This window comes from Xiphophorus hellerii, chromosome 6, assembly GCF_003331165.1.
Source record: "Xiphophorus hellerii strain 12219 chromosome 6, Xiphophorus_hellerii-4.1, whole genome shotgun sequence".
Classification (NCBI taxonomy): domain Eukaryota; kingdom Metazoa; phylum Chordata; class Actinopteri; order Cyprinodontiformes; family Poeciliidae; genus Xiphophorus; species Xiphophorus hellerii.
The window spans coordinates 9,907,237-9,919,284 of NC_045677.1; the positions used below are offsets into that span (position 1 = coordinate 9,907,237).

The 12,048-nt window shown below is 35.9% G+C and overlaps 1 protein-coding gene across 5 annotated transcripts in view; it reads right to left on the reverse strand.

Annotated features, from left to right (window-relative positions):
- Positions 1-12,048, reverse strand: part of astn1 (astrotactin 1) — a 351,664-nt gene that overhangs the window by 192,756 nt on the left and 146,860 nt on the right. For all 5 annotated transcript variants that reach the window (XM_032565575.1, XM_032565574.1, XM_032565573.1 and 2 more), the window contains one exon: positions 4,367-4,533. In XM_032565575.1, coding sequence (XP_032421466.1) covers positions 4,367-4,533 — 167 coding nt within the window. The remainder of the gene's footprint in view (positions 1-4,366; positions 4,534-12,048) is intronic.

Below are 12,048 nucleotides of genomic sequence, written 5' to 3' on the forward strand. Positions count from 1 at the left end.
TCAGGCATGCAGAAAAGGGTTATCATTTTTTTAAGAGATCGTTATTTTTCCTACCAATTTTTATTGTAAAGTATTGAAAATGTATTTCACCTGAAACTCATGTCTCTAAAAGTTTCAAAGGATCCTCAAATAATCTACATTTGATATCTAACTGATGTTGTTTCCATCAGTCATCGTACAAGACCTGCCATAAAATGAACCACAGAAAGAATAAAGCATCTAAAATTAGGGGAGAGGAAGGGTGAAGAGGGGATAATCATGTTTACTATATGGAAAAAGTTTTCAACTAAATATTGAATTTGAAGAAAAAGCTATTCCTAAGCACCCACAAGAAGTTGAGTATTACCCTCTTTATGAGAACAGACCAGAACCAAATGCTGTTGCAGCGAATTAAATGAAACAGCAGTCTGAATCACCCCCTGATGTAACATTAGTGTTAAATACTGTGTCTGCTCTGCAGCATGACATTTAAGTGAGAGATGACAATAGCTTCTGGCTTTCGAATGTTAAAGGGAAGTTAATGAGAAATGCTGGCGGCTTATGTGTGTAGATATGAAAAAAATCTGAAACTTGTTTTACTGAGCCTTGCAAAGGTTTTCATACCACATGACTTTTTCGTGTTTTTTGTCGTGTTCCAACTCAAAACAACATTGTGTTTTATTGGGATATTATTATATAGAACTGTCATGTTGAGTGCAGGAGTTGGACCAAAGTGCAGACAAGACATAGGAGCTCTCAAAACACCAAAATAATCAACTTACAAACAACACATGAACAAAAACGCAGCAGGCTTGCGGATCCACAGAGCATGAAAATAAATTCCAGGAAGTATGACAGAGGAACCAGTGAGAATCAAGTAAGAGAAAAGTGGTTAAATACTGAGAGAGTGAAGGCAGCAACAACAGAAGTGGGCTGATTAGCTAACAGGTTGCAGGTGTGAGGGGAGAGCAGACAGAAAGACGGAGAAAGAATGACACCAGGGGGCGAGAGAGAGTAAACAGGGGAGCTAGGAAAATGAATGCAACAGTAGCCTGAACAGAGAAATGACTGATTTAACAAAAATAAGAAACTAAGGAACACAGAACAACAAATTAACACAACTACAAACCCAAAAACTCCCAAAACAACTGAGGATACTGACAAGACTAGCAGAAGGTGGTGAACAACTGAGATATTTGTGTTTCTTTTACAAATAAAAATCTAAAAGTTAAATAAATGAATCCTTTGCAAAAATTTTGCAAAATTGCTTAACCTCTGGCTGATTGGAAACAGCACATCTGTGAGCATCAATTTTCAAGTCATTCCACAGACCATCTTTTGGATCTGAACTTTGGCTGGGCCATTCTAAATATGTACAGACATTAATTAACCTAATCCATTGCATCAATTCTGGTTGTATGTTATGAGCCATTGTCCTGCTGTAAAGTAATCCTCCACCATGTCTTTTTGTAGCCTCCAACTGTATAATCCTCCAGCATCACCTCTGGCCAGCTTCCATGTCCCTGCTTAAAACATTTTTTCCTAGTTTTAGTGAGAATGCGAGTAGCTTTCTGGATCACCTGTGTTCTGTTGTTTTTACCTGGACATCTTAAGACACTTGCAGTTATCAATTTGACTGAGGATAAACACAAAGGGAATCATATCCCCACAGCATGATGCCTTCTCCACCATGGCTGAAGTGATGTTGTGTGTTCAGGTTGATGTGAAAAGTTCATTCTTGTCTCATGTGACCAGAGCTCTTTTTGTTTTTTTTTTTACATATTTGAAGTGTCTTCTCTATGGTTTGTGGCACATTTGTGGAAAGCACAACTAGTTGCTCTCTAGATAGATTCTTCCAGAAGAACTGTGGATCTTTGAAGCCCCTCAGAAGTTACCATGGGACTTGTGTCTGCTTCTCTGAATAATGCATGTCTTCCCTGGCCTGTCGGTTTGTGTGGGTGGTCATGTTTTGATTGGTTGTACTAATGTACACAGTGTAGATATCTCTTAACATATGTGACAGGCCACGGGAAAAGTAGAAACAGAAGAAAAGAGGAAAAAAAAACACTTACATCTTGTAGAAAATAGTGATTTTCATTTTATTTTTAATTTTTTTTTGCAAAAATATGCAAGTTGATATCCTATTTATTGCAATGTTTTCATTGCAATATCATCTTCCTTTTTTATATTTATGTGTTTGACATCATCAAAAAAAATGAATTTGTAAATAACTCAAAATGCCGCTCACATTTGTTCTACTGTTGTTGATCAGCTGAAAAATATCAACCCTCACGGCTCATGACACAACAGTAGACACTGAATACCTAAGCTCAGTTTAATAAAATAGACATCAATATTATATTATTTCCCCGAAGTCGATATGAGAGAAAAAAGTAAAGCCAGACTGATTTTAGTTTGCTGTCACTACAAGGTGACTGACTCTCTATATCTCAAAATGTCAGGTATAAGGAATTACAGCTTGAGCTTGCCCTTCATAGCCACTCATCTGTTCCAAAAACCTTTCACCAACACATCATGACGAATGATTTTCTTATACCAACCATACATTTCTTTTAGATGCTACCTCTCTTTCCTCCCTAACAGTCCTCTGTCTGATAATCACGTGGCTGTAGAGGGGAGAAAAGATCTGCTGTAGCACATCATAAATATATTTTCCCTCAACTAAATGCTATCTTAGTTAAGCACAACAAAAGTAACATTTAGTGGAGATGAAACTGCATTTTGAAGTGACAACTAATGTTACAAGTTGAGGGAACCTTATTCAGTCTGTGCTGTTCATAATCAATTTCTGAATTATGAACCTTATATAAATACAACAGATGGACGCTACCTAATTGGATTGATGGTGAAAATGGAAGACAAAGCATCTCAGTTTTGTTGCAGCACTCTAGTAAAGCTGACATTTTATCTCAAACACTGTTCAGAAATATATCCCTTCAGAAGTGACAGTTTGATTTGCATCTTTATGTATGAAATACATTCACTTCAGAAATGACAGTAGTACTCACAAGATGTATTATTTTTGTATAAAGTGCCAACTTATCTTCTTCAACCACCTCAACCAGACTTAATAACCTTAATTAAACTCTTATTTTTAAATAATCTACATTAAATGTTTATTGCAAGGATATCTAGTGCTAGGTTTAATGGTTGTAAATTGTATTTTTCTGAGATCATTTCTGTCTGTGAAGGAATCCTAAGAAAATAACAAAACACCTCCAATTGAAAAAGAAAATGTAAGAAAAAAAAAAGATAACAGAACATCAAAGCACTGAAACAACCATACTGAAGGATCACATATATCCTCATAGTTTCTTATTTCTCAGTATTTACTGAGAGTTAAACATGTAATGATAACAAAAGGCACAGTCCCAACTTGGTTTATGCCATGTACTTAGTAATGACAAGTGTCTTTATGTAAACAATCGTAAAACAGCCAAGTACTTTGAGACAGTTCTGTTACAATAACACAAAGGCCTTTATCACCATGTTTTGGCTTTAAAATGTAACAAATAACTTTTTATCTGTTGAACTTACTTTCTCAGAAATAAAATAATGAGATTTATATTTTTATAGCTAGCATAATGTCCAAACAATTCTTTAAATGTTCCCAGCTGATTGGTGCAGTGACAAGTATGCTTGAGTTTGTTTGTTTTTTTCTAATAACTTAATGGGGGTTTTTTTCAGCTTTGCATAAAAAGCTTTAACAAAGTTTTGATTAAGCTCAATGTACAGTTACACTCTGTCTAGAAGTAAAACATTTTACATAGGTTTTTTAAGGAAGCAGAACTTTCAGCTATCTTTTCTCTTGTGGCATGTGGGTCCAGGAGCCAATCTTTAAATTTTAGACTAGATTTGAAGCTTTCTTTTTGGGCTGGTATTTTCTTTTAGAATAATTCAGTACTTACAGCTGGTTATATAATATTTTCACACACCCCTTTAGATAATGTTCACTTTTTTTAACTTGACTGTATTTAAATTTTTATTATCTTCAAAGTCACTATGTGAATTGTACTAAACAAAGTGTTTTTAGAGCATTTCTAACTATATTCAAGTAGTTTTTTTTGAAGGGGGAGTTTGTTTTAACATTCAAACCCCAAAGGTCCAACCAAGGACTGGGTTTACAAATAAGCCCGTGGCTAGAAAACCATTTCAATATTTCAATGTTACATATTGACAATTACAAATTGTAACAATTGAACTGGAATGAATTGAAATGTTTTCCCTGAGTTTATGAAAGGAAGGATAAAGATTTGTATGACACCCTGTCTCATTAGTAATGACAGGACTTAAGATGACAGGTTTATGAAACAAATTAATTAAGAGTAATTACATATATAAACCGCTGACTTGTGTTGTTGCTTACCCACAGAACATCTGGATGTTGTAGAGGGTTGGGTCATCCTCTAGAGGGGCCAGCTGTTGGAGGCACAGCTGCTCACATCCACCGTTGAAGCCGTCAGAGCAGTCGATGCCAATATGGTGGTCATAGCACCCGGTCCCATCTTTCATTGGACTAAGCCCTGGAGGGCACTGTAAAAGGAATAAGTGTTAGGAAATGGCTCAGGTTAATATTTCTAAATCCCTATGTCATTCGAGCACATGCTCTCCAGCTCCAATGGCGATAACGGAGTGGCACACCTGTTTTAAAACACATCCAGTCCTTTAAAGACTTGGTGTTAGATTATTGACAGACGTATAGTAAACTGAAAGGCTGTTTTAATACCTCTCCATGCAGAATAAACGAATAACCCAACAAATTGATTTACATTCAATATTTGCTGAAAGTACGTCAGTAATGATAGCAACACATCCAAAATTTTGTTTTGAAATATAATGATCATTTGTTATTTTTTAAATGAGCTTATTTTAATGACAAAATATGAATAATTGTTCACTATGGCTCAATTTTAGCAAAAACGCAGAATTCAAACTTTTATTCTTCACTGTAATTAATTATACTTTGTAATCAAGAGCCATCTCATTTGAAAATTACTCTGGTTTATCAGGAAAACAAAAACAAATTTGCACAGTATTTGTACTTGTAATGACAAAAGGAGAGAGATGGATTCTTTCGTACACTTAGACTATTCTCTCTAATGAAAACGAACTTTTTTTTAAACTCGGAAATTAGAAATGTTATTTGACATGTCCTTGTTTAAAAAACAATCGGCATCGGGGTGAATTTATAAAAGAGCTCCAAGACCTGAATTCACCCTGGCTTTCCTGTCTTCCACAGCTTTGTTCAGAATTTCCCATGATGTTTTTTTATAGACCTGTCAAGTCGACTGCACATAATAGTTTCTGTCAGCTAATACTTCAAAGGCAACTTTGATGAAGTACACTTTAACAAGGTACCACTGCGTTCACAATGGAGACTCGGCAATAGAATTCCTTCAAGCAACAACGTATCTGTGCTGGCTCATTTTGTTATCTAGTCCTACTGAATTCAGAACAAAGTTCAGGTGCCTCATTTGGCTTAATGAAGCTCACAGGTCTGCTGCAAGATCTTGTCTAATTTGCATTTATGTCAAGGTGCAGTGTAATCCGTTCTTTTCACACCAAGCGGAGGAAGAGGTTGCAACTTAAGTGTGCCTTAAGTTTAAGGCAATGCAAGTGGCTCACCATAATATGCAAAACACAGGAAAAAAAGTCAGAGAAACTAACAGCAAAAATTGCAACTTCAGATGTTGAAATATAAGAAGTTGGTACAGAATATTTAGAATTAGGCTCTTACAATGAAACTAAATTGAATACTCTTTTGACAACTAAGTGATTATCATTGTTGTAGCATAATTTATAAAATCAACAACAAAGAAAACTCCAAAAAATCACATATGGCTGCTAATTTCAAAGAGCTTTTACATGGAACAACACCATGTCTTGTCATTGTCTTGGCGCATCAGGGGCCCTACAGTAGCAGTAGCAGTTTAACACTGTTTAAAAGCCACAGTTACTGTCAGTATAGTTACCAACCACGTCTGTCCTTTCAGACATGTTTCCACATTCTGATGGCTACTTCAAAAATGATAATGCATCATGCAACAAAGATTAAATCATCTCTAACTGGTTTCTTGTACATGGCACTGTGTTCAGTGAAGGCCACTGAAGCACATTTAGGATGTGGTGGAAAGGGAGATTTGAATCATGAATGTGCAGCTGCCAAATATGCAGCAACTGCATACCATCATCATGTCAACATGGATCAAGACCTCTGAGAAATGTTTAAAAAGCCTTGACAAATCAATGTAATGCAGAATTAAGGCAGTTCTGAGGTCAAAAGGGTGTCCAATCCAGTACTAGGAAGGTTGTGCCTAAAATTGTATGAAGCTGGTGTATAATGTGTGTGTATTGGGGTGAATACACACCCCAGTGTGAGGCGTTGGCACGACAGAGCAAGTTACTTTTTGTCAAATCTCATTTTTATCTGGCCAAGTTCAAGGCTCTATGGATACAAATATGGGCTGATTTACCCAAAAGAAAGGCCAAGTGTCATACACTGGTGTCATACAATGCTTTTGGCATGTGGACACAAGTATAAGATCATTAGTGATATCATGACGTCTGAATTCACAGCACAGAAAAAGATCACTACTGCAACATTTGTATACCATGAACACAGATCTTGCAGTAATGGAGCCCATGTGCGGCGCATGTAGCATCTCTAATTCAGCACTTAGGTCCGAACATGTCCTTTAAAAAAAAGGCAATCACTTTGACTAAACTGGAACTCAAATAACAATATTCTGTAACCTCACATGGCATCGAAGTGCAAGTCAGATATTATGATGGAGGGCATAATGAATAAATATCAAATCTGTTTGAATGAATTACACAGAAAATAATTAAGCTCAGGGTTTTCTGTATGCACTTTTAAGAAAGTATTGTAAAAGGCAAATCATCTTGCATCAGTATTGGGAAACTGTTCTCCACAAGCAAATAAGCTTTATAATTCAGTTTGTAAATTAAAATTAAACTACAGGAATGCTCCACAATAGGATATATGACAGGTGTAGTCACTAGATCATTGTTGTGTATTTTTTGTATTAAAACAAATGGAAATTAGGATGATTTATGTTCAATGTGAAATATTTGAAGACATGTCTGCGCAGAATGAGGCTGCAAGCTAAATTACTGCTCTTTTATTAATAAACTGCTATTGATTTTGTCACTAAGCAAGAGAACGTCATGGCCAATACTTTATTGTTGGTGATGTAAAGAGCATATGAGATGTTGAATCTTCAAATATATCTGTGGAACAGTTTTAAAATTACTGGAACTCCTGTACAGTAGTTGGTAGATTTGTGTTTCTTACATGTGTTGAATATATTGACGAGACACTGGCCTGCTGCTTGCCATCTCAGGTGATTTATTCGTAACAAGGTTCTGACATGCAGGGGCAGCAGTAGCTCTGGGTTATTATCCATTTATCCAATAGCTAATAATCGCAGGTGGATAACCTGTGGATTGCTATTAATTGAGATTTTCACAAATTTCGTCTGTAATCCTGGCTCGATCACTGGTAATCTTCTGCAAACATCTTGTTTAATTTACAAAATCACTGAAAATATTATCAGTTAAACATCATTGCTTGGCTGTTTGGATAAATGAGAATTTGACCAAAGTGTAATTTTGTATGTTAAGATTTTGCACTATAAAACAATTTTATAATTAGGGTCAATAATCCACTGGTTGCTATAAGTTACAGAACAGGAAATTAACAAGTCATTCAAAAACCCTTAAAAATAAATATTAACGTAAAACAAGTACATTTGGTCTAATTTTTGTGTGTTGTAACACATAGTACTTCTAACCGCACTAGTAGAGTCATATAAGGCTTTTGAGGTCTGCTGAAAAGAACAGCTTCCAGACTGGTGTATAGTCTCTTTTAACAACAAGCTGCAATATCTGCATTTCAGCCTCAAATCATCAAGTCATTCATTCATGGCAAGAAGCCTTTGTAGTTCTTACATTGTTCAATAAAGTGAAATGCCTCTCATGAATGAAACATATACATTAAATTCGTTTGCTATATCTTTAGGAGGCCAACAGTGATGGAAAGGTTTGGTATCAAAGTAATATAGTGATATAAAAGCAGGCTTTACTAAACAAAATCATTAAAAAATATATTTTGTTGTTTTCTCTGCTCTTTCATCTCTTTCATAATTACAGAGGAAACGTTAGTGGACAAAATAATAGAAAAATGGAGGAAGGTTTCGTGAAATTGGCAGAATGTAGATTTGCAAGTATTTGGGACAGCATATTAACCATCCACTGACACAAACAACACCGACACCATTACTCTTGGATCATTTAATAAGCAGACAGTGAGTAAAAGTGCTGTCTGTTATTCTGTGGAACAAGCTACCAGTACAAAGCCTTCTCTCGAAAACCCCTTGAACCACCATGGCTTTTAATCCCGTTGCTTAATGGAGATAAATTCCTGCAGTGCTTTTTAGGCTTAAGGGAATCAGCTCTATGCTATTGCCAAACAGCAACAAATCCCTTTGAGAGGAGTTGGATAATCTTTGCAGTTTTCAAATTCAGCTGATAGCTGATAGGTACGAGCCAAGACTAAAACTGAAAGGCAATATTCTTCCAGAAAGAGCGGATGTAAATACCCAAGAGGCTTTAGTCAGTAAGTCACAAAAGGTTTAGGTTAAATATTTAAAAAGCAAATAAATAAATCTGGTTTTGTTCTCATTTGTATGGGTGTTTTATCTGTATCCAAGCTGTTTCGCCCACTCTCCATATTTGCATTGTGCTAAATCACCGGTGATGCTACTTCTGAAGTAGACATGTTTCTAACATTAAGATTAAGATTGCATTTCAAAGAACTGCAAACACATTTCATAACAAATGGAGATTAAACAAAAGTAGAAATATAGTACATTTCAAATTACGCATAGTGGCTATCTATTCTAACTAAAATAACTCTCATGATTCACAGCTGTCTTGTATTTTGCTTCACACTTGTATTTGCATTTTGATCATTTTAGTGTTATTGTCAGAAATTTTCCATGAAATTCATTTAGGTTAAATTCTAGTTGTTTTTATCTTGTGTTCTATTCTGTGCATTTTGCCTTAGACTCTAGAGTTAGTATTAATCTTTACCTTTCACCATTCAGTTTTTTCCCATGCCCATTATTCATTCTTCTCTCACTTCCCTGCTTAGATTCTTCACCAACATTTCCACAGGCTGCTGATTGTGCTCACTTGGTTACCGTGTCAGTCATTTTCTCCTTCTCAGTACTTCAGCTCCTTCATTTCCTCAGCTGTTTTCACACCTACTGTGTTTACTTTGGTCTGAATCAGTAGATGAGTTTGTTAAGTTGTAACTTTTTTGGGGGGTGGCTCAGTTTATTTCAAACAGTGAAAACTCCAAGCAAACCATAACCTGCTAATTTAAGTCTTGTGAAAATGTTCATTGTGCTTATTGGTCAGATGTGTCAGGAGAGGAAGAACCAAAAGTAAATCCAAGATGAAAATACTGTTTTTCTTTATATAATTCATTTGTTTTTATATACTACGTTGTGCAAAATTGAAGAAGTGTGCCAAATTATTGAAGGAAGATTACTTTAAAGTTAACAAAATGTTTCAAAAATACCTCTTAAAGTCTTCACAGCTGCATGGGGCTTTATGCTTTACAAAAAGAGTTGCCACCATTGTTTAGTGTGTTTATCTACTACATCCCCTAATGCAATGCAAACCTGGCCAAGGGAAAGTCTTTGGCTCAAGCTTGCACCATACACCTGGTAGCTGAGTCGGATCACCATAAACGAACCGCTCCAGAATTCATTTGAAACTGCATTGAGAGCACCTCCTCTAAACGTTCTCGGTACAGTTGATTTGATCTGCACTCTACTGTAAAAACTGTGTTCACATCTATGCAAATGAACTGCACCAAAGAGAGACACCAACCTGAGCTGGTTCTAAATTGACTGAACACCCTTTGTCTCACTGTTGGAGTTTGCCATTGCTCCTGCCTTGGTCCCTCTGTGTTTTCCTCAGGTGCTGCCAGTCCCTCAATTTCTTCATTAAATTCTATTTTCATCATGCGTTTGTCCTGTTTGCATTTGGATCCACGTCAACAGTCCACAAAGACAACAACAAATGTTGAGCTTGTTCCTAGCGCACGCTGGATTGCCGCTTGCCACAGATCTCATTTGTGGTGTTCGTGGACAGGATGTCAAGGCATAGTTGTGAAAACAGGGGTATAGATTTGGAAAATCCAGGTCTAGTCTTTGTCTTTTCCAGATCATGCCATTGTGTAGAGATCTTCTCACAACAACAACAACCATTGACATGTAGTGGAGCAGTTTGCATCTTAGCGTGAAACAGTCAGAATAAGAGTCGGGTCAATTTTTCCAATTTGCAACTGGAAAAAGACTGCTCCCTCTAGGCTGGGAATCAGTGTCTCTGGCAGGCAGAGCAGTAAAAGTGTCTCTGGGTTCTTGTTCGCGAGTGATGGTATGGTCGAGCAGGAGATGGTAAAACAAAGGCCTTGTCTGCAGTAATGCAGCATTGCTCCAGTCTTTCACACTGAAGATAGAGTCGAGCCAAGAAGCAAAGCCCTCAGATTGCAGATCTATCTGCACTCTTACTCCACCACTCACATGGTGATGATCATAAAAAAACTGAGATTAGTTTTGGCGCTACATGGGCAAGTTCTATAGGGATCTAGAGGCAATGTTATCCATTCATCAATTAACCAAATTAGTCATGGATGGATGGGAAATGTTGGTAAGAAAAGTTGGTGCAGAAATGTGAAATCACAGAAGCTTAGATAAAACATGCTTGCTTCAATATATGCCTGGATTACAATTTTCTTTACAAATCTTTTTTTTAAATAAATGTGGAGAATGATTTTTATATTGTAATTTAAGTATCTTGTGAGGACAAATGACCAATTAATGTATCCATTATACTGTCCTCTCACTGACTTTGACTGAAAAATATGACCATGAAATGTGAGAGATCAGCAATGTAACACACACAAGCTCTGTAACATTTATAGCAAAATAGCTGTAGAAATCTTAGGTTTATTATACTGAATTGTTTCACATAATTTAAAGACAATGTTTTCCTGAATTGAGGAAGAAAAAAGATTATTTTAAAGTTAAAATAGCATGTTTGTGCTTGTCTAAAAAAGCTCTCTTGAATATGTGAATAGTTGGCGTATACTGAAAGGGGAAATCATCACCAAGGCATATTGGATTATTAAAGTCCAGCATGCTTGAAGGGTTTTTAATTAATTAAGACAAGCAAGTCACAGAAGAAACTTAAAACTGGTTAAATAGTTTTACAAAAAGCTTGCAACTTTTTAAAATTGCTCTCGCTTTCCTGGTCTTCATTTCATTTTAACAACAGCAGGAAACTTTCTAAATTGCAACAAAAACATGGATCTCTATTATGTTGACTAATTTAACATGGATATGAAGTGCTAAAATTAACAACAAATCTGAATCTATAATTGGAAATATCATACATTTCTGTATGATTTCTGCACCAGAAGGTTTTTACAAAAACTGTAAGAACTATTTTATAAAATGGCACCATTTTAAAACTGTACAATGGTGCCATGAACCTATCCATTTTCATCTTCCTCACCTAATGAAGATAACAAAGAAAACTGGACACCAATGGGGAAAATACACACTACTTATAAAAATAAACACACCTAAAGATGCACCAACTCAAACCACAGAGGTTCATCTCCCACAAACAGCAGAAAACGTAGGAAAATTAGAACACACCCAAGCTTCAATAGGACATGTTTACAGTTTGATTATTATAATGGGCATAAAAGAAAAAAATATTTGTTACATTTGTAATAATCAATCCTGAAGCAGTACTGCTAGGAACACTGACGTTATAGTGAGAAAAACCGGTGATTTTGTAAAATTTTGTTCTATATTTTAGTTCTTGCAATTTATTTTCAGTTTAGAGTTTTTGTCTATAGTTTCTCTCTCTTTGTGTACCTTAGTTAATTTTTTATTTTGGTAGTCTGGTTCTTTTTTTGTGAACATTGTTCTAATCAGTTCCTGG